Below are 23,213 nucleotides of genomic sequence, written 5' to 3'. Positions count from 1 at the left end.
TGTTTAACTCTGCCTGTTTTCAAGATATTTCATTTTCATTTTTACAAATTGGATTATAACTGATCTGAATATAAACATTCTTGAGTCCATACTGCTTAGAACTCTCTTAGCTTTTTGAATCTAGAAGTTTGTATTTCACCAAATCTGAGACATTTTCACTTATCATTACTTCAAAACTTACATAAGATTTCACAGGCCAAATCGATGCTGACTTCCCCTTCCTGCTCTGTTTTCCTGGTAACAAAACTATGAATGAGAGGCGAGCCATAGCTGATGGGGCTCCCAGCCATGTCAGGGAGCGCTACTCATCCGTATTCCCAGCCTCTGCTTCCTACCTCCCACTCCTGTCCGTGGGGGACAATTTCACCATGTGTTTCTCAACTTGAAATTACTTTCTGCAGAAGAAATTACTTTCTGCAGAATTAACTTTCAATTTCAATTCCTCAACTCATCTAACTTTTCTGAGGGAAGCACAAAATAGCACTTGTTCGAGAACCCAAATGCCAGGCTCTCTGTGATGGCAATGTTGTGTGTCAACTTGACGGCTGGACGGATGACCAGATAGCTGGTAAAACTCAATTTGTCCATGAGGGTATTTCTTCAAGAGATTAGCATGTGCTCAGTAGACGGAGTAGGGATGCGCTCTCGCCCATCCACCAGGGGCCCTAATGGAACAAAAAGGCAAAGGAAGGGTGCCTTCTTTCTCTCTTCATGAGCTAGCAAGTCCATCTTCTCTGGCCCTCTGACCTGGGAGCTCCTGCTTCTCGGGCCCTCAGACTTGGCTATTTAAATAAGGAGCCCTTGGTTCTCAGGCCTTGGGACTCACAGTGAGCTATCCCACCGGCTTCCTGGTGTCCAGCTGCGCGCAGCAGAATGTGGGACGTCCCTGCCACCATAACGGAGGGAGCCAACTCCTATCGCTTCAGAGAGACACAGATGTGTAGATACAGATGCTTCCTATGGATCCTGTTTCTCTGGAGGACCCCGACTAACCCACGTGACGAACCAAGTTTTGTCGCCAATCACACGTCTCCGTGTTCATCTGGATACTTGCTATTTTTACTGCTCAATAATCTCTTCTTCATAATTAACTTTAAAATGCTATTCTCATTTTCATTTCCGAGCTCTCCCATCCCTTCCTTTTGGGTCAATTACCACTGACCAGTTCAGGGAGTGTTTTTTTTGTCCTGTTCTCTATGACAGAAAAAGATGTCATCGGCAAGTTATGGGACTAAGATAAATAGCGTAGTCTGGCTTTAAGCACGCACAGTTAGATCAGGAAGTTAAGCTCCTATACATATTACAATATGATATAATAACCTAAATAAGTTATTTAAAACCGTGTTGACACAAAACCAAAGGGAAGTTTCGTAGAGAAGTAAAAAACTCAAATGCCTACAAGGACAATCAAACAGATATGGCACAGGCATTCTTTTTTTTTTTTTTAAGATTTTATTTATTTATTTGACAGAGAGAGAGATCACAAGTAAGCAGAGCAGCAGGCAGAGAGAGAGGGGGAAGCAGGCTCCCCGCTGAGAAGAGAGCCCGATGCTCCATGCTCGATCCCAGGACCCTGAGATCATGACCCGAGCCGAAGGCAGAGGCTCAACAAACTTAGCCACCCAGGCGCCCCTGGTACAGGCATTCTTAAAAATGAGATGGAAAATGTGTATATCAATTCAAAGACTTTGCATTATAAAAGATGTGAAATCAGTAAAAGAGCATCCAGTGTTTTTCCAAAACAGTTTGAGGACATATCTTATGGCCGGAATGATGAATTCTACCCAAATACATATTTGGGTTCCAATTTAAGAAAAATATAGGCCAAATTTCCTATTCAAATTACTGTAGAAACTGAATTACTGTGTAGCTCTCTGACAGGACACCAGTATGAGGCTGGGATACTGGCAATGTCAGGGCACTAACAAATGTGTCTCGAAACAAGCCGCACGTTATTTTCAAAATTAATTTTTATTCATTTTTTAAAAGCTATATTCAAAGATTTTAATGACTCCGAAAATACAGAAAGATGCACAAGGAACAGTGTTGGGGGGGAGGGATGGCATTCTCTCAGATTACTTTTTGCAAATGGTCAAGTAAACTATTTAAAAGACACGCTTTACACTCCTCCCATACTTAACGCCCATTCCGGATAGAACCCCTACCAGCTGGGCCAAGTCTGTGCGTCCCTCTCAGCCTGTTTTCTCCTCAAAGAAATGAGAAGAGTGCTTCCTGCTAGGGAAGACGATGATAAAGGGAAAGTGGGCGGCCTCTGGGTACTCACAAGCTGGCGATTCAAAAGTAGGGATTTGCCAACAGCCCCTGTCACTTTAATCCTCAGGGCTACTAACAGTGCCCCATCCAGCTGGCATGTGGTGGGGGAAGTTGGCTTACATGGATGGTGTTAATATCAGGATCCGGACGCTTAAGGACAGATGCAGGAGAAACCTTCCAATTACACACGTGCACTTGGGGGATTTGGAACACGCTGGGGAAGACAAAGCTGGCTCGTTTGCAAGACACAGGAATGCACCAAATGAGGGCTACAGATTTTATCACTGTGAGTGATGCTGACCCAGGCATAATGCAGGGGCCACAGAGGCTGAAGAGGCAGAGCTGCTCCTGGGAACCAGAAACACTCTGACCCTTCTCGATTTCCGGATAAAGAATGTGGGTCCTTTCTCTGAGAGGCCACCCCAGAGCTCTCCCATGGGACCACATCCTGAACTCAGGACACAGTGCTCCCCCATGTCTGGAGGCACATTTGGGGCACTAGTCCCCATCATCTCTCTGCCCCGGGGACATACCTTTGCAAGCTCAGGAGGCCAGAGGCTCAGGCTCACAGACCCGCTATCGAACTGCCTTCCTTAGTCAAAGAGAGAAGCAAGTTCCTGCATCTGAGGGAAAGTTCCTCTGGCACAGGGAGTGAGACTAGGATAGGTCAGGTGTGCTCACCTGCTCCCAGCCGTGCAGCCCAGCCCTTTGTCGCTCCTTCTGGCAGGTGAACCCCACACCTCAAGCCATATTTGTACCCTCTGGATGTGATGGGCTCTTGGTTAACAGGCACTGAAAGCAAGACTTCACTTTGCAAAGTTGTCAGCCTGTCAGGGAGGAGAAAACCCTCGGCAGGATCTCTCAGTCCCTGAAGTACAGCTTTCCCTGTCCCTCCACAATTCCAGCAAGTGTTTGGCTCAGAAGTGTTGTCAGTCTTAATTAGGTTTAATTATATTCCTAGGAAGGATGTGCGGAGGGGAAATGAGCGATTAGCGAGGCTTCTGGACCCAGCCTTTCCCGTTTTTCTGATCCTCCTCACTTTCCCTAAGTCCCAAGGCTGTGAATCCGAATGGGGACCTGCTCCCAGACACATGGAAGTCACTTTCCTTTCTTTCTCGAGGTTTTCTTTATGTGCGGGGATATAGCAAAGGGGATGGCTGGAGATTCTGTTTTCTGAGCACATCACAAGCGTGGATCCGGAGAAGACAAGATCCACCACGATCCTCCTGGGCACGTGGGGTTTTGGTGGGGACATGGTTTTCCTCCTACCCTCTGAGTTCCAAGCTGGGAACTCTCTGATTCAAGACAGACGGACAAGGGAATATCAGGCAAGCATTTATTATCCCTTATTCCTCATGTACACATAGACGATTCCCAGAGAAAACTGAGCCATTCTCTGAGGGGGCTTGGAACTTGGGCTACACACCATTGTACTGGAGCAAGGGCACTGGGGGTGTTGGCCTTTTAGGAGAAGGTAAATGATTTTTAAGAAAGACAAATGGGCCTTAGATGCATAATTGGGAGGTATGATAGTTTGTGATCAAGTTTGCCTGGGTATGGTGTCCATTTCCTCTCTCCTCTCCCGTGACGAGAGCTAGTCTTCCCTGGTTGATGAAACTCCCAGGGAGATAATTTATGACAATTGAGCTCCTTTAGAAGAATCTGTCCTTAAGCCGATTGGGGAGGGAGGTTTGAGGACCACTCCTTGCTTTCCTATTTTCCAAGTGCCCACAGCTCAACAGACTTAATATACCCACGTGGCATATTTTGGGGTAGCGTATTCTGCTGACTTCAGGGCTTAGAGATCTTTCCTGCAAGCAGTTGGTTTTTCTCTCTGTTTTTGTGTTTTTAAAAGATTTTATCTTTGATTTGAGAGAGAGGGAGCACAAGCCTGGGTAGGGGCAGAGAGAGAGGCAGAGGGAGAAGCAGGCTCCCCGCTGAGCAGGGAGCCCAGACAGGGATCATGACCCCAGCAGAAGGCAGAAGCCTAACAGACTCAGACACCCAGGGGCCTGCAAGGGATTGTTTTATTCCTTGTCTATTAAAGGCAAATGGAACTGGAAAACTGGAAGGACTCCTCTTTTTGTTGTCACAGATCAGAAGCTTTGCCCTACAAAACTTCATTAACCCCAACTTCTATTATCTAGACTAACTTTCTACCCCAAGAATGAACTTTCCCATCCCTGATGCAAAGGAATCGAAATAAAAATGAGCAAAGGGTTGAGCTTAGAGGTGAGATTAGAATTCTTTCTCATGAAATCATAGCAGCAATGTGTGAGTCTGAAAAGGCAAGATTTCCCCTCGTGTTCTGGGGGAGGTATCCTTATTACTGTCAAAAATTCTTTACTTGAGCAAAAATTAATCAGCCTCCTCAAACTTCTCCTAGACTGCTCTGTGTGCTCTCGTGCAAGATCTAGTTTAAGCAAGAACCCTGCCAAGTCAGCCTGACTCAAATCCCCACCTCCAATCTGTTCAGGTTCCTGGTCCCCTGTCACCTCCCAGGTGATATCCAAGCATCCTGGCCTGTCCTCAGTAAGAATCCTGATGGGTCAAGTAAAGACAGAAATCCTAACCCGTGATGTTTTCTGGTAGTAATTTTTAATTCTGCTCTGAGCCCCCTTGTGCCACTTGGCTCTAAGTTTCCACTTGCCCCTGCTGTGACCTGAATGGAGCCCAGTGTCTCCCTCCATCACTGTAAAATCCCATTCCAGCGTTTCCCTCTGCTCTCCACAGTGGTCCTGAATGAAGTCTGCCTTACCGCCTTGAACAAGTGCCACTGAATATTGTCTTCTTTAGCATTACCTACAACTGTACTGGCAACCTGCTAAAAGTACTTGTATAAGGCATGAAAAAAATCCCTTTGAGGTGAGTACTGTTTTCATCCCCACTTTTGAATGAGGACCTGCATGCAAGGAGGATAGGCCTGAGTTGTCCAATGAGACTTCTAAAGGCAAAAGATAAAATCAGTAGATTCCCTGGTGCAAAAGAGAGATGTCTCACACTCCCTTTCCTTGGAGTGTTTTCTTTAAAAACAAACAAACAGGGGCGCCTGGTTGGCTCAGTGGGTTAAGCCGCTGCCTTTGGCTCAGGTCATGATCCCAGGGTCCTGGGATGGAGCCCCACATCAGGCTCTCTGCTCAGCAGGGAGCCTGCTTCCCTCTCACTCTCTCTCCCTGCCTCTTCGCCTACTTGTGATCTCTCTCTATCAAATAAATAAATAAAATCTTAAAAAAAATAAAAACAAACAAAAAATTTGAAAATTTTTTCTCAGCCCCTTTGAGATGTAACTAATTTTTTTTTAATATAAATAAGGTTCTTACCCATTTTGCAACCCAAGAGTATTTTTTTCAGGGAACTGTGAGCCACTTTTTGCTACATAATTCTGAAAGTAGATGGGGTCCCTGACTCCCAGTTTCTATGGGAGATTAGGAACCCCACTTCCAGGAGGACCTGATTCCCAAATGATAAAGCTAAGTCCTATCATGAAGATCGAGAAACTTCTTATCTTTGGATAAGTTCATTTACACGGTGTCACCCAAACCAGATGAATGTAGGATGCACTCACTGTGTGTGACAAATGGTGCTGTGAGGACTTCTGACTTAGGGCAAACTATCATTATCCTGAGAACATGTATGTAATGTGTTGTATCTGCTTGGCTGTATCAAAAAAATTAGCTTTTTTTTTTTCCTGTTCTTGCAATCTCTTTAGTAGTTTGGCTATGATGCACATCACATTAAAGTTGAATATTTTTAGATAATAAGTGTCTTCCTTCCCTTTTACTTTTATAGTTAAGTCTCGTAGATTGGCAGGAGATTTTGTTTCTAATTCTTTTTCTCCAATGCTCATAAGTAGTAAGTAAATGGTTGAATGGAGCATGAACCCAGAGACTCCGACACAAGAGTACATGCTCCTCACTCCCAACCAGGGCTCCCTTCCCCTGTTTGATATGTGTTCTTCTGGTCAGTCTCTCTTTCAGTGTGTTCCCCCTCAGCGCCACTCCCATGTCCCCTAGGCTCTGCCCATACCTCTCTGCATCTAGATGTGTGTCCCTCCACCTCTCCTTCCACGGGGAGTCATGCCATTGGTCGCAGGTCTGGGGTTTCACATATATTCCACGGGTTCCCGGTGAAGTGGAGGGAAAGTATTTCCTCTACCCTTCAAATTCTTCCAGGTCATGATCTCAGGGTCCTGGGATGGAGCCCCTTGCTCAATGGGGAGTCTGCTTCTCCCTCTCCCTCTGCCCCTTCCCCTTCGGATAAGCTTACTAGTCTATACACACACTCTGGAATATTAATCCAAATTGCACTGCAACCTAAGAATGATTTGAGGAAGATATGTGCACCCTTATGTTTATTGTAGCCGTATTTACAAAAACCAGGATATGGAAGCAACCTAAGTGAAGGATGGATAAAGAAGGTGAATGGTATGTGTAAATATTACTGATCCATAAAAAAGAATGAAATCTTGGCATTTGTGACAACATGGATGGTCTTCTAGAGGGTATTTTGCTAGGTGATATATATCAGACAGAGAAAGACAAATACCATGTGAGTTCACGTATAAGTAGAACCTAAAAGACAAAACAAATGATCAAACACACAAAAACCAGAAACAGGTCCAGAAATACAGAGAAGAAACTACTGGATGCCAGAGGGGAGCTGGATGGGAAGTTAGGCAAAACATGTCAAGGGGAGTGGGAGATACAGGCTTCCAGGTATAAAATGAGTAAGTCATGGAAATAAAAGGCAAAGCATAGGAAATACACTTGATGGTGTTATAACAGTGTTTTACAGAAACAGATGGTAGACACTGATGGTGAGCCCAGGATATGATATGGCGTTGTCAAATTACTATGTTTACACCTGAAACTAATGTAACAGCCAACTACACTTCATTTTTTTAAAATTTCATTTTATTTACATTCAGTTAATGAAGGTATAGTATATTATTCCTTTTTGAGGTAGAGTTCAGTGATTCACCCATTGACATATACTTCAATTTTTAAAAAAGTAGAATTTGGAGAGAATTGACATTTTAAACATAATGAGTTTTTCTTTCCATGAACATGGGATTCTTATACATTTATTTAGCTTTAATGTACACCAATGTTTTATAGTTTTCAATGGAGAAAGCATAAGTAACTTGTTTATTTTTTTTCTTATAGATTTGATTTTTAAGTTTTTAGTAAAATTTTCCATTATTTATTGTGAATATGTAGAAGGCAATTAGTTTTAAATTGACCTTCCATCTACTGAACTTGCTAGTTTTATTTCTTTTTCACTCTTTCAAGTTTTCTGCACACACAATGTTATTAATGATGACTAAAAAAATATTTTATTTCATTCCATTTTCTTTTCTTTCTTTCTTTTTTTACTTTCTCATAATGGCTAGAATCTCCAGAAAAATGCTGAGTAGAAATGATGATGATAAACGTCTGTCTCACTTCTAACCTCAGAGATAAGCATTTAAAAATTGGCGCCTGGGTGGCTCAGTGGGTTAAGCCGCTGCCTTCGGCTCAGGTCATGATCTCAGGGTCCTGGGATCGAGCCCCGCATCGGGCTCTCTGCTCAGCGGGGAGCCTGCTTCCTCCTCTCTCTCTGCCTGCCTCTCTGCCTGCTTGTGATCTCTCTGTCAAATAAATTTAAAAAAAAAAAAAATCTTTGAGAAAAAAAAAAAAAAATTTCCGCATTGGGAGCTGCGCAGGGAGGTGGAAGAAGTTTCTGGGATGCAACCGGCGGCGGGCGCTGTTGTGGGAGGAGTGCTGGCGGTGGCGATCGTGCCCGCCGTGCTGGGCGCCGCGGGCTTCCCCGGGGCCGGAATCGCCGCTTCCTCGCTAGCAGCCAAGATGATGTCCGCTGCCGCCGTCGCCAACGGGGGTGGGGTGGCCGCCGGCAGCCTTGTGGCGACGCTGCAGTCCGTGGGGGCACTGGACTCTCCACGTCATCCAACATCCTCCTGGGCTCTGTGGGGTCAGCTTTTGGAGCCTGGCTTGCAGGTTCAAAAAAGGGACCTCCTTCCTCTCCCCCAGCAGAAGAAGAGAAAGAGGCTGAAGAGAAAGAGCCAAAAGAAAATGAATCCCAAGTTGAACTTCCCAAACCCCCCATCGGGTCAGAGAAGCAGGAGAAATAAAGATCATCTGCAAACACACACACACACACACACACACACACACACACACACATTCTGCATTGAATATGATGTTAACAGTGATTTTCCTGTAGTTAATCTCTATCGTATGAAGAAACTTATCTTCTATTATAATTTTCCTGGGAAATTTTATTTATATATTTTTAAAAGATTTTATTTATTTGACACAGAGAGAGGGATCACAAGGCGGAGAAGCAGGCAGAGAGAAAGGGGGAAGCAGGCTCCCCACTGAGCAGAGAGCCTGATGCGGGACTCCATCCCAGGACCCTGAGATCATTACCTGAGCCCCTGAGATCGTGATCTGAGCCAAAAGCAGAGGCTAAACCCACTGAGCCACCCAGGTGCCCCTTTATTTATATTTTTAATGACTAGGTGTTGGTTTTTGTCGAGCGTGTTTAGGGCTCTATTAAAATGAATGTATGTACTTTCTCCTTTCATTGTCTCTATGAGATTCATTATATTCCTTGATTTATTGAATAGTAAGCCCTTCTGGCATTTCTGGAATAAATGTTATCCTTTTTATATATTGTTGTGCTCCATTTGCTAATATTTTCTTTATAATTGTTGCATCTACATTCATGAGCAATGTTAGCCTGTGATTTTCTTATCTTGCAATGTTCTTTTTCCGATTTTGGTATCAAGGTTATGCTAGTCTCTTGAAGTGGGTTTGGAGGTGTTCCAGGGATTTTGCTCATGGCCAAATTTAGCTCCAGAACTCACTTGTTCAACTCTCCTTAGTATGGAAGCTGGTCTAGGATGCTTTCACCCAACTTGTACTATCTGTCCTTCACTCAGGATCACACAGCTGGCTCTTCACCTTTCCTGGCTCCCTCCCTATTTTCTTGAAGGCATTTGCCCTCACCACATCTCTGCACATTTCATTGCGTCTTGCTGTTTGCTTCTCGGAAGACCCAGATTAGCCTACTAGTTCTACAGTACACTTCTAATTTATGCTGGACAGAATTTGTGCTGGGCAAAAAAAATAATGCTATGTGATGTACCTTTAGCTACAAATCGAATCAATAAAAAAAGTTTTCCCAATTTCTCAGTGAGCACTCCAGCCGTGAGTCAGGAGGGCATCCCTGCTGATCGTCAGAAAGGAGCTGAGACCAGGGTAACAAAATGTCAGAGATAATGTAATATTTAACATGGTGGGGATGCCTGGGTGGCTCAGTCAGTTAAGCGTCTACCTTCAGCTGAGGTCACGAACCCAGAGTCCTGGGATCGAGTCCTACATCAGGTTCCCTGCTCAGCAGGGAGCCTGCTTCTCCCTCTGCCTCTGCCTGCTGCTCTCACTGCTTGTGCCCCCTCTCTCTCTCTCTCTGACAAATAGATAAAATCTTTTAAAAAAATATTTAATATGGTGTAATTATTTGTCAAGAAGGAGCCTATGCAGAAGGAGAAAATGAAATGTGCCCAGTAAAAGAGGAAAAAAACAGGTCATGACCATGAGAGCAGTCTGAGTTGCTCTGATCTTGGGGCTGGAGTTTCTTTGAAATCTGGAACTCTGAAGGGAGAGCACACTCTGGTGATGTTTATATAGACAAAGAGCCATGGACCCATGAGGTTCTGAAAGATGACATCATGCAGATATCGCCAAATGGATAACGATAAGGTCCACAGGGTTCCCCTCCACCCCTTCCCAGGTCTCATGAGCAAAGTATATCCATGTCCCACCAATAGAAAGAGGTTCCCCCCAACTCCAGGTCCAAGAAGTGAAAGCAAGATTATTCCCTGGGTGATCTTACTCCAAATCATGTTCCGACGTCATGCACGGAGCTAGGAACAACTTTTGAGAGACACAAATAAGTAAAGATGACATAATTTAGGTCCATGGTTTTTCTGTGTCTACTCCAGGGAAAAAAACACTTTCAGTTCTGAAGTTTGTAAGTATACATGGTTCTCTCACTCGTAAGTCTCTGATCTCATTCTTTGTTCTTTCTTCTTTTCTCCTGTTTCAGCTGATATGGCCATGGTGAGAACTACAGTGTAAACATTCGGCCCAGACATCTCTCATATATTCCGCACTAGGACATCCACCTGCCGATCAAAGAGGTCCTTCTACCCTATATGTGTACCCCTCATGTATACATTTCACGTGACAACATTCTTCCCAAACAACAGCTGGGCAAAAGGCAACATCACTCCGTCAGTTTCTAAGCTATCATGCTGAACGTCATTTTAGAGGCTCCTCCCTCACTGCTCAGACCCAGTAAATGATCTCACTGTAGAGGGCTGTGCTGGCGCTCCCTCTCGGTCCACTCTACCAGCCTGTATACTCCTCGCCTTCAGAGACCGTGAACACTGGGCTGACAGAGTTGTAGTTTCTCCAAAGAACTGTACTGGGCTAAAGGAGGTTAGTTTCGGGAGGCAGGCTATGCGGCTTACTCCTCTCCCTACAAGGGCAATAGGAAAGCCCAGACCCCTTGCCTTCAGAGGGTGCTGACTCTGGTAACATTTGTGCTTCCGACTTTCTACCTAGGTGGGGTCAAATGGGAGCAGATTTTTTTCTCCTGCTTATGCTGTTTCCACGCTCCCCCAGCAAACCATCAGAGGAAGAGCTCCGGCTGCATAGGATCCAACCAAAGACACACATCTTACCGATGCACCCTCTTCCCTGTTGTCAAATTTAGTGACTTTCTTCATCAGAAATGTCCCGCCCTGAAGGCCAAGTTCCTCAATAGCTCAGACTGTGATTTATAAAATCACTTTATAAATGGTATCACTCTTTCCATTTATCTTCTTTCTATATTATAGTCAAGATGAGCTTCTGACACACAAATTTCTTCCTTTTGCTTCACTGCCTACAAACCCTAAATGGCTTCCCATGTCAACCCTCTGTCTAAACATGTTTGTCCTTCCCAATTTGGCCTCTTCTCCTTCTTACCAAATTTGTTTCTGAATGACCTTCACTCCCCGGCCCAGAGATGTGCACGAACTCCAGATGCTAAGATGATCTTGTGCTCTGCCATCCCCCTTCCCACAGCAGGCTGCCTGGTGACTTTCCCTGAACTCCCTGGGCCCTGTTGCCACGTCTGCTTACCTGTTTCCTTCCTTCCCTCCATGGTGGAGCCCTTGAGTGGAGGTGCTCCTCTGCACCCAGGATCTCCGTTTCCCAACACAGTGCGGCTAGGAAATGCCCACCGAACTGTTTATGGAAACGTTATGGAATGACACCTATGGTTATGGTCGTAAAACTGCCTGTTACCGAGAGAAGAGTTTGTGAGGCAATTTGGAGAGAAATTTGAGTTGATTTGTGGTCGCTTACAAATGTCAAACTGAATGAGTTGGAGAAGCCAACCCACCTAGAATGACTTCAGTGTTTCTCCAGATGTGTCAAAGCTACACACTTAGATGTGATCTGCAGGATATTGGAAAGAGAGTTTATATATATTTTAGTAACTTTTCAAAGCCTCTTGCTTCCATCATTTAAGGGAGAACAGAATGCAGGCTGGAATCAATGCATATTCCAGAGGCTTGTGCAGGATCCTTGAAGGGGGAAAATAGCAGTATTTAATACCTACTTTCCTATAATCCAATATTCATAGGCAGTAAAGATTAATAGTTTGATCTATGGACTCTGGAATTAATTTTCCTGCGTTTGATGTCTACTTCCATTAATTGCTAGCTTTCAGACCTTAGGAAAGTGATTTACTTACTTGTTACTTTCTCAGCAATAAAACAATGGTAGTAAAATTAAATTATTTAAAATTTGTGAAGCATTATATAAACGTTTGATGTTTGAAAGAGTAAAATCTCAGGGCGCCTGGGTGGCTCAGTGGGTTAAAACCTCTACCTTCGGCTCTGGTCATGATCTCAGGGTCCTGGGATGGAGCCTCACTCTGCTCAGCAGGGAGCCTGCTTCCCTCTCACTCTCTGCCTGCCTCTCTGCCTACTTGTGATCTCTCTCTCTCTGTCAAATAAATAAATAAAATCTTTAAAAAATACATTAAAAAAAAGAAAGAGTAAAAGCTCTCCCAGACTGAAAGAGTGAAAATCAGCTCATGCTGAAAAAGAAAAAAAAAAAAATCCACGTTTATCAGGCTAAGAGAATATACACAGATAAAACAGGCTGTAAAGTGAACAGGTAGCACCCTTTCCTCCAAGGTCATGAAGCAGCTAAAAACACTGTAAATGCCCCCCTTGAAATGACTACTACTTTCATACCATGATGCCCCAAACCAGTTTTGATATATCTGTTACTGGGAATACCCAATTGCTAAACCACCTTAGACTCATGATTGCACTCAGTTCTTACTTAATTTAATTCCCCTAATTACTAATCCCATCACAGAAACATTAGTCAAAAAAAAAAAAAGAAAGAAAGAAAGAAAGAAACAAGATGGGATCAGGAGGGAGACAAACCATAAGAGACTCTTAATCTCACAAAACAAACTGAGGGTTGCTGGGGGGAGGGGGTAAGGAGAGGTTGGTTGGGTGATGGATATTGGGGAGGGTATGGGCTATGGTGAGCGCTGTGAAGTGTGTAAACCTAGTGATTCACAGAGCTGTACCCCTGGGGCTAACAATACATTATATGTTAATTTTAAAAAAAGAAATTAAAAAAAACAAAAAACCATTAACCAGTCCTGCTTCCCTGAGCCCCTACTCAGAATCCTTTAGCAGAAACCCGAATATTAGAAAAGATGCTTCATATCTTTCACTTATAGGAGAGACCATTATACGGCTCCTCTGGAATGTTCTTCCTCTATTTCTCAACTGACAAATTGACTTCTTTAGCCTATAACTTTGTTTCTAGAGATCTGATGGTTCCTGGATAAAGCTGCTCCAGCGTTAATGTGTTGTTATAGGAGGATGTACGGATATCCTTGGATTTGTGTTCAACGTCCCCTTGATCTCTATTTTTCCCATATTTGTGTTTCTCATTTCTTCTTCTTTGTCTTTTTTTATTAGATTTTTGGTTTTGTTGATTCCCCCCTTTATTTTACTTTTCTTCTCCTCCATTCAGCCATGTGGTATACATGTTTTCAGTTCTTTGTGGGCTCATTTTGGATAATTTCATTGGGCATGGTTGACTTTACAGAGCCTAAAGTCAAGCTGTTTCATAACCTTCTCCAAGAACTATAGCACTTTAACACACTTTATATCTAATTGCTTCTGCCTCTTAAACTATTCTGAGCCAGTATTTTAATTCCTACCTTTTTTTTTTTTTTTTTTTTATAATTTTTTTATTTTTTTTCAGCATAACAGTATTCATTATTTTTGCACCACACCCAGTGCTCCATGCAATCCGTGCCCTCTACAATACCCACCACCTGGTGCCTCCAACCTCCCACCCCCCCACCCCTTCAAAATTCTCAGATCGTTTTTCAGAGTCCATAGTCTCTCATGGTTCACCTCCCCTTCCAATTTCCCTCAACTCCCTTCTCCTCTCCATCTCCCCTTGTCCTCCATGCTATTTGTTATGCTCCACAAATAAGTGAAACCATATGATAATTGACTCTCTCTGCTTGACTTATTTCACTCAGCATAATCTCTTCCAGTCCCGTCCATGTTGCTACAAAACTTGGGGATTCATCCTTTCTTTCTTTTTTTTTTTTTTTTTTTCTTTTTTTTTTTTTTTTTACAGCTTTATAAACATATATTTTTATCCCCAGGGGTACAGGTCTGCGAATCGCCAGGTTTACACACTTCACAACACTCACCATAGCACATACCCTCCCCAATATCCATAACCGCACCCCCTCTCCCAACCCCCTCCCCCCATCAACCCTCAGTTTGTTTTGTGAGATTAAGAGTCACTTATGGTTTGTCTCCCTCCCAATCCCATCTTGTTTCATTTACTCTTCTCCTACCCCCTCGACCCCCCATGTTGCATCTCCTCTCCCTCATATCAGGGAGATCATATGATAGTTGTCTTTCTCCGATTGACTTATTTCGCTAAGCATGATACCCTCTAGTTCCATCCACGTCGTCGCAAATGGCAAGATTTCATTTCTTTTGATGGCTGCGTAGTATTCCATTGTGTATATATACCACATCTTCTTTATCCATTCGTCTGTAGATGGACATCTAGGTTCTTTCCATAGTTTGGCTATTGTAGACATTGCTGCTATAAACATTCGGGTACATGTGCCCCTTCGGATCACTATGTTTGTATCTTTAGGGTAAATACCCAGCAGTGCAATTGCAGGGTCATAATTCCTACCTTTTTAATAAACAAAGGAGACATCATTTGTCATCATCACTACCCTCTTATACTGGCAATGTTCGCTTATGTTTATCTATTTACCAGTTTTTTTTTTCTCCTACAGTATAACTCTCCTAGATATATATATATATATATAGATATATAGATATATATATATTTTTTTGGTAATTCTCAAAGAGTGAACTTGAAACATTCCTTAGTAAAGTGTGTCAGTTGTGACATTGCTCTGTTTTACTTCATCTCCTATGATATTTATTTTATCCTCATTCTTGAAAGATAAATTTACTTTGTATAACCCTCTGGGTTGACAGCATTTTTTCCCCTCAATAGTATCAAAATACATCTCGTCACTTCAGACTTTTATATTTTACTTCTAAGAAATCATTATCAGTCTGTGCATCCTTTCCTCAGAAATCTTTTTTCTGGTTGCTTTAAAATCTTTTACTCTTTTGTATTATGAATTGCACTACAAAGCATCTGATGCGATCACCTTCTATTTAATCTGCTAAGACTGTGTTGTGCTTTCTGTGTCTGTGGGGATCCTATATTCCCTCACTTCTGAAAAATTGTTCTCTCCCATCCCCTTCCTTATTACAATGGTGTTTAGTCTAAGTTCCAAGCCACCTCAGAGAGTGGCTTAGTTTTCTCTGGGAATCTTCTATGTGTACATGAGGAATAAGGGATAATAAATGCTTGCCTGATTTTCCCTTGTCTGTCTGTCTTGAATCACAGAGTTCCCAGCTTGGAACTCAGAGGGTAGGAGGAAAACCATGTCCCACCAAAACCCCACGTGCCCAGGAGGATCGTGGTGGATCTTGTCATCTCCGGATCCACGCTTGTGATGTGCTCAGAAAACAGAATCTCCAGCCATCCCCTTTGCTATATCCCCGCACATAAAGAAAACCTCGAGAAAGAAAGGAAAGTGACTTCCATGTGTCTGGGAGCAGGTCCCCATTCGGATTCACAGCCTTGGGACTTAGGGAAAGTGAGGAGGATCAGAAAAACGGGAAAGGCTGGGTCCAGAAGCCTCGCTAATCGCTCATTTCCCCTCCGCACATCCTTCCTAGGAATATAATTAAACCTAATTAAGACTGACAACACTTCTGAGCCAAACACTTGCTGGAATTGTGGAGGGACAGGGAAAGCTGTACTTCAGGGACTGAGAGATCCTGCCGAGGGTTTTCTCCTCCCTGACAGGCTGACAACTTTGCAAAGTGAAGTCTTGCTTTCAGTGCCTGTTAGCCAAGAGCCCATCACATCCAGAGGGTACAAATATGGCTTGCGGTGTGGGGTTCACCTGCCAGAAGGAGCGACAAAGGGCTGGGCTGCACGGCTGGGAGCAGGTGAGCACACCTGACCTATCCTAGTCTCACTCCCTGTGCCAGAGGAACTTTCCCTCAGATGCAGGAACTTGCTTCTCTCTTTGACTAAGGAAGGCAGTTCGATAGCAGGTCTGTGAGCCTGAGCCTCTGGCCTCCTGAGCTTGCAAAGGTATGTCCCCGGGGCAGAGAGATGATGGGGACTAGTGCCCCAAATGTGCCTCCAGACATGGGGGAGCACTGTGTCCTGAGTTCAGGATGTGGTCCCATGGGAGAGCTCTGGGGTGGCCTCTCAGAGAAAGGACCCACATTCTTTATCCGGAAATCGAGAAGGGTCAGAGTGTTTCTGGTTCCCAGGAGCAGCTCTGCCTCTTCAGCCTCTGTGGCCCCTGCATTATGCCTGGGTCAGCATCACTCACAGTGATAAAATCTGTAGCCCTCATTTGGTGCATTCCTGTGTCTTGCAAACGAGCCAGCTTTGTCTTCCCCAGCGTGTTCCAAATCCCCCAAGTGCACGTGTGTAATTGGAAGGTTTCTCCTGCATCTGTCCTTAAGCGTCCGGATCCTGATATTAACACCATCCATGTAAGCCAACTTCCCCCACCACATGCCAGCTGGATGGGGCACTGTTAGTAGCCATGAGGATTAAAGTGACAGGGGCTGTTGGCAAATCCCTACTTTTGAATCGCCAGCTTGTGAGTACCCAGAGGCCGCCCACTTTCCCTTTATCATCGTCTTCCCTAGCAGGAAGCACTCTTCTCATTTCTTTGTGGAGAAAACAGGCTGAGAGGGACGCACAGACTTGGCCTAGCTGGTAGGTGTTCGATCCAGAATGGGCATCACCCAACTGTCTGAGTGTAAAACATCTTTTAAAATAGTTTACTTGACCATTTGCAAAAAGTAATCTGGGAGAGTGTCATCCCTCCCCACTGTGACACTCTTCCTATTATTCAGTCAGAAAGAAAGAGCTGTGGTTTATTAGGTGATACAGAAAGTGGTCCCAATTTGGATTCAAGCTTTGAAATCTGGGGAAGATGGAATGAAGGCTCGAAAAAGGGGAAACATTTTATATAGAGGAGTATTGAATATAGGCCATTAAATTTTTACAACTTTGGGAGGGTATGGGGCAGAGTGGAAAGGCTTCTCAAGTGTACAGAATCATGTAAATCCTGGAAGTTTAAATCAAACATCCTGGTTTCTTTCATTTGAGGAAAATTGTCAGCAGTTTTATATAAATTCTAGGTGAAAAATGAGATTGTTTAGGTTAATGATGAAAGAGTAGCAAGTTTCTATCCAGGCCTAACAGGTTGTCAATGGGCTTGGATTAGTAACAATGGAGTCAGTTCTGTTGTTAACCAGGTGGGGAAAACTGGAGATGGGTAAAGCTGATTGCTAAATTACCTGAAAACATTGTTTCTCCAGGGTCATTCAGGAGTGGTGAAAGGCCATTACAACCCTTGGTTTTAGTGATTTCTCTTTTCTTACGGAGGATGCCCCTCCCCGCTTTGCTTCCCTTCACCCTTATTAGGGATCCCTAATTCAGAAACTGCCCTCATTTCCTGACAGCTCCCAGTTCCTTGTTAATTGTCTTTTCCTAACCCCCTACCCCCCAGGGAAGTAGTAACACCTCCTGAACCTATCCAGGCTTCCCATAGAGTCTCCTCCGATTCCTCAGTGAGACTCAGACCTCCTATAATGACCCTTGCAGGCAGCAATCCAAGGTCCCTCCAGACCGTTGCCCAGGCTACGCCATGCCAGATCTGAGTTTGTGCAGCCCACACACTGTTTCTGGAGGTCTTAGGCTTTAAAAGATGGGGGTCCTATCTCAAAAGGCAATGCTGTTTTTGATTTGATGTTGAGAACTAGGAAAACCCACTGAAAACCTGTAAGCAATGAACTCACAGAATCATTTTGGGCTTTAAAAGACAAGTTTCGAAATACTAAAGTGTATGCATCAGAGACACAGAAATTGGAATAATCAGGAGGCAAACCAGGAAATTGTCATATTAATTAAACTGCGGTATGTGTTGGATGCTGAACAAAAGAAGGGGTGCAGTGACAGACGAGACAGGCTCAGTTTGGACCTCTGAACGACGTGGAAGCAAGAGGGGTTATTAAGTCTCTGTTGTGGGGTGTGGGGAGGTGGGGATGTTTTGAAGACCCAGACTTTTGTGGAGTTGGCTGATGGTAATATCACACGAGAAAGTAGAAAACACGGGGTGACACAGGTTGGGGGACTTTTAGTTCAATTCCGCACATGCTGAGATTGAACCTATCTGGGATACATAAACTATCGAGCACATAGGTTGTCTTTGCTGGCATGGAGGGAGCCAGAAACCAAAATCTAGATTGCAAATTTAGGTTTTTGTATTCTTGTTCCCGATATTGCATTTGTAGCTACATAGAATAACCTACAAAGAGTGCTCCCAGGGAAAGGAATAGAGTTCTTGACACAAAATTCTGCTCCATTACATGTACCTTGACTGTCCTATATACAGTAGAAAAGCCCTTTGATATGAATTATTCTTTGCAGATATATATCATCATTGCTGTTGCTTTCTTCAAAGGGTGCTTGCCAGATTCAGATATTTCTGCCCATGTGATAAGAAATGGTTGTGAACAATATCAAAGGACCAGGATTTCTCTTTCTCAGTGGACCGGGCATTGTGGGGAACGTCTTTGTTGCTGTGAATTACATATGCATTTTCTTTTGGAACACTAAAAAGAAATCTACACATCTAATTCTCATCCACTTGGCTTTTACAAATATCATAATCCTTTTTTCCAAGGTAATGCTAAAAACAATAGACACTTTTGGCTGGAGAAACTTACTGGATGGCACAGCCTGTAAAATCCTTGTGTATGTGGCGCGGGTGGCCTGGGGTCTCTCAATCTGCACCAGCAGCTTCCTGACTGTGGTCCAGGCCTCCACCATCAGCCCCAGAACCTCCAAGTGTGCCAGCTTCAAGCCAGCATCTACATGGTGTATCCTTCCCTTTTTCCTCCTCTTCTGGGTACTCAATTCCTTGGTCAGCGTGAACTTACTCTATTACATCAAAAATGTCAGAAGGCTAAACAGATCACAAATTGGTGAAAATGCTGGCTACTGTTATTTCCTACCAGCAAGCCAGATGATGAAGTGGATTTTTCTCATTCTCATGGTCCTGAGAGATTTCCTGTTTCTGGGTCTGATGGACTGGGCCAGTGTCCACATGGTACACATTCTCCGTAATCACCACCAGCATGCCTGCTACCTGCAGAAATCCAAGGTTCTCTACCACAACCCCCCTGAGATAAGAGCTGCTCACAGTGTTCTCCTGCTGATGCTTTCTTTTCTTTTCTTTTATTTGATAGATTGTATTATTTTATTATGCTTTAATTCCTTCTTAGAGAATAATTCTTTCCTGTTACATACTCAAGAATTTCTAACTCTTGGCTATGCAATTGTCAGCCCGTTTGTGCTGATTCACAGAGATAGACACGGGGTTGAATGTTTGGCACACTTACTGAAACTAGAAAAATGTCTGTTTTGTCATTGATCCTTTCAGTAAGGAGGTTTGAAATAGCTATTTTGCTGTGCTGTGTTTAAAAATAAAATGGGTACAGGTAACGTGAACATGTAACAAATATGTTAAAGATGGAATGAAACTTGTTCTCATACAAGAAACTGAGGAACTTGGACCCCGAGCTGACACAGGAGACCATGACCAGGGACTCAGCCTTCATGTTTTCCATTCCGACCCCCTCAAGAAGTAGCTTAAATTCTCATGTTGGTAAGATGGTTCCTTCACTGCCAAGACTCCAAGAGTAGGAAGCGACAAAACAATTTGGCCAAGTTTACCAAAATTACGAGCGCATTTACCCTTTGACACAGTAATGCTACTTCTAGGACCTGATCCCATAAATATAATGGTTTATGTGAGAATTCCTGTAGAAACATACTACACATTGCAGAGTTGTTGTTTAAGAAACACCTTAAATACCCAGCCAAAGAGTTTATTTTTCTAGTTATTTGAAAGCATCCCTATATCCATAAATATCCATCCTTCCAAAGGGATTTTATGAAATTTATGAAAGAATGAGCAAGTTCGAAAGTACAGATAGGTTGTGACATCCATGGGAGATTTTATTCAATGAAAGAAAAGCAATTCCAGAGTAATAGTATCAAATGGAATAAAATATAGTTAATTTGATGTTATATACATGAATAATCTCTGGAAAAATAAAAGATAAACTGTAAGAATGGTTTCCTGGTTTGAGAAAAAGCAGGTAAATGGAGGCCTAGTTGGCAGAAGTTCATTTTATATCATTCTGTACATTTTGATTTACTAACCATGTGAATGTATCTTTTTGTTTTTAGTTTTTTTAGATTTTTATTTATTTATTTGAGAGAAAGATAGCAAGAGAGAGAGAGGGCACAGGGGGGAGAGAGAGAAGCAGGTTCCCCCTGAGCAGGGAGCCTAATGTGGAGTTCAATCCCAGGACCCTCCAACAGTGACTGAGCCTTAGGCAGATGCTTAACCAACTGAGCCACTCAGATGCCCCAGTAAATGTATCTTTTTAAATGAATAAATAAACTAAGTTTGAAACCAGTTTATGGTTGTTTTTTTTTTTTTTTTAGACATCATTTGTGAGTGCTCTGGTACCCCCACAATGCAATCAGTGTCTTTATTATCAAAGAACACAAAATAATCTGGCTTTACATTAATTTAAATGAAGAATTAGTTCTTAACTTCTGAAATTAGAATTAATTATAGGCATGTGTGTACAGTGTATGGTTCTGGCAATAGTGTGTCTGATGAAGCCATCTTGAAAAATAGCTGATACTTTCTTATTTATTACCAATGTTTATAGTATAAAATCTTAGAATTGATATAAGTAGACTTTCCCTCCATTTCTAACAATCTCTTTTCAGTTTTGTTTATGCACGAATGTGGGTATTATTCTGTTCTAAACACTGGTAATTACCTACCTCTTTTTGACTTCATTATACCATGTCCACACAGCTTTAATAACCTACTTCCATTAGTATGTTATACTGGAAATTTTTTTAAAGCTTATTTTCCTTATAGTATTGTGGGTGCCCAAGGGCTCCAGAACAGAGAATTTCATAAGCCTGGAGTCTTCTCAGATCTGTGTAGAGCAGAGGAAGCTGAGAATCTTGACCAGCTCTCCAAGGACAAGCCTGTGGGTCCTGAAGGAGTACATCAGAGGTCACAGAGGGAAATGAGCTCGGGCTCACCTCAAGGAGGTGTCAGGGTTGCACGTGTTGCTCTCACCCATTCGCCATTTCTCTTCATTATAAATAAGCCAAAATGCTAAATATATTCACAGGCAGGGCTATGAGGTTTTCAGTGGTTATTGTACTAGGGGATGTGGAAGAGGTGCTACGAAGTTTGTTTCCTGAAGATAGAATCCTTTCCCAAGGAGAGGAATTGGAAAAAGCTGGCAGACAGGAGGTGCAAGGGGTGGGCCAGCCCCTAGAGGACAGTCCTAAAGCTCTGAGATGAGTCTGAGAATATTTTTATGTTATTATTTCCAATTTTCAGTGTGTTTTTAAATTGCTATAACAAAATGCCTTTACCTTTTTTTAAAAGAAGATTTTAGAAAAATATTTTTAGTAAATTATCTTAATATCATAGTTTTTAAACAGAAGGCAATGTAATAGCACAACCTAGTTGACATTTGAGGAGGGAAAAAAATTCCAATCATGTTCCTGAATGGATAAATCTAAAACATCTATCAATCTAAAACCTATATTTGATTGTTATATAAGTATAAAAAATGAAATTTCTGTTATCCTGGAGAATCTGACTTACTCAAGTATCAGTTGTAACATTGTAAACAACAAATTTGGAAACTGGCCAATCTGGAGGATTGCTAAAAAGATTTGACCAATTAATTCTCCTAATTCTGAATAGGTTAAAAATAAAAGCCCTTCAAGGAGTATGCTACATATCAAAAGAATAGATTCGATTGGGTAAAATTGAGGAATAATCTGCAAAGTCTGCTCTAAAAAATTAAATGTCACAAATGCAGGAATACACCCTTAAGGAAGGAAGGGGTGAACAGCAGAGGTCTTATAGTCAGTAAAGATGAAGGTAACCTTCTCCAGCTGACACTCAGGACACTGAACAGATTTTCTCTCTCTCTCTCTTTTTTTTCTCCTCCTTTTTAAAAAAAATTTATTGATATGAGTAATCTGGACACCAAAGTGGGTCTGGAACCCCTGACTCCCAGATCAAGAGCACTGAGCCGGCCAGACGTGCCCTGAACAGATACCTGGGGGGAGCATATCCCCAAATGGAAATGCCAGGAGGAGGCTTTTGAAAATATTAATGCATCTGTCACAGCAAAAGCACACAAGCGACGAAGGTGGGACTTGAACCCACGCGTGCAAAGCACAATGGATTAGCAGTCCATCGCCTTAACCACTCGGCCACTTCGTCTCCACACTCTGCCTTCTCGTGTCTTTTATTCCAGAGTTGACACTCGGGAACTCCTGGCTTAGAACAGAAGGACACGCAGGAGGTGGCTCGGGGACGTCCGGGGAACCTGGGCATAGCCGGCTCCCATACGAATGGACCAAGAAGTGGACTGGAAAACTCGCCATGGGGAAAAGGCGGGATTAGCGCTCCCAGGAGTCAGGACAGGGGTCGAGAGGCGACAGCAGCAGCACCTCGGGGGTCAGGCTCCCCCGCGCGGGCGGCCGGTCCCCTAGGGGCGCGTGCGCGCAGGCGGTGGGCGTGGCCCGGCTGCGCGGGAACCTGGGGGCGGTCGGCACCTGCGCTCCCAGGGCGCCGCCTGAGCCCCCAGCGCGCAGACGCGCTCCCAGAGCCGGTGTCCCAGGAGCCCACCTCAGGGCCCTGGCGACTCGGGACCGGGGATTCGTGGTAACTTAGTCTGGGAGGTTAGACGACGGGTCCGAGCGCGGCCGTGCTGCGTGTCTACTCCGTGTCCTCACCGCCTCGACGCTGCCGGGTGACAGTGCGCAGAGAAGACCCCTTAACTCGTGGGTCTTTTTTCCCGCTGCTCCGCCTCAGAGAAATGGTGACTTCAGTGTCATAATAGTTTCAGATGTACAAGTCCGTGACTCGGCACTTCATACAACCCCCACGTCTCATCCCAAGTGCCCTCCTAAACCCCTGTCCCCTATTGCCCCATCCCCCCACCCACCTCCTCTCTGGTGGCGGTCAGTCAGTGTGTTGTTCTCCAGACTTCAGCGTCTGTTCTTGGTAACCTCCCCCCACCGTCCCCACGCCTTGTTCCTGTGTTTTGTTTCTTAAATTCCACAGGTGAG

The 23,213-nt window shown here is 43.6% G+C and overlaps 1 protein-coding gene, 1 long non-coding RNA gene, 1 other non-coding gene and 1 pseudogene across 3 annotated transcripts; 2 read left to right on the top strand and 2 right to left on the bottom strand.

The window, feature by feature from the left end:
- The first annotated feature begins 7,972 nt into the window (after positions 1–7,972).
- On the top strand, positions 7,973–8,418 carry LOC125102041 (interferon alpha-inducible protein 27-like protein 2; annotated as a pseudogene).
- Positions 8,419–12,972: 4,554 nt separating this feature from the next.
- LOC125102088 (uncharacterized) lies at positions 12,973–14,683 on the bottom strand. The gene is made up of 2 exons (XR_007128024.1): positions 14,592–14,683; positions 12,973–13,581 (listed from the first exon to the last, which is right to left on the bottom strand). It is a non-coding gene; the product is annotated as an uncharacterized LOC125102088 (long non-coding RNA).
- Positions 14,684–18,522: 3,839 nt separating this feature from the next.
- Positions 18,523–19,452, top strand: LOC125102595 (putative vomeronasal receptor-like protein 4). Its single transcript, XM_047733932.1, has one exon. The coding sequence runs from the start codon at positions 18,523–18,525 to the stop codon at positions 19,450–19,452; it is 930 nt and encodes a 309-aa protein (XP_047589888.1).
- A 2,828-nt stretch (positions 19,453–22,280) lies between these two features.
- On the bottom strand, positions 22,281–22,362 carry TRNAS-GCU (transfer RNA serine (anticodon GCU)). Its single transcript has one exon. It is a non-coding gene; the product is annotated as a tRNA-Ser (tRNA).
- Positions 22,363–23,213: the final 851 nt, after the last annotated feature.

Source organism: Lutra lutra, chromosome 6, assembly GCF_902655055.1.
Source record: "Lutra lutra chromosome 6, mLutLut1.2, whole genome shotgun sequence".
Taxonomy (NCBI): domain Eukaryota; kingdom Metazoa; phylum Chordata; class Mammalia; order Carnivora; family Mustelidae; genus Lutra; species Lutra lutra.
Note: the sequence above shows the minus strand (reverse complement) of the source record. Positions and strands in the feature narration are given on the sequence as shown.

Coding starts and splice junctions, on each gene's coding strand:
- LOC125102595 (XM_047733932.1), top strand. CDS start 18,523: ATGGTTGTGAACAATATCAAAGGACCAGGATTTCTCTTTCTCAGTGGA.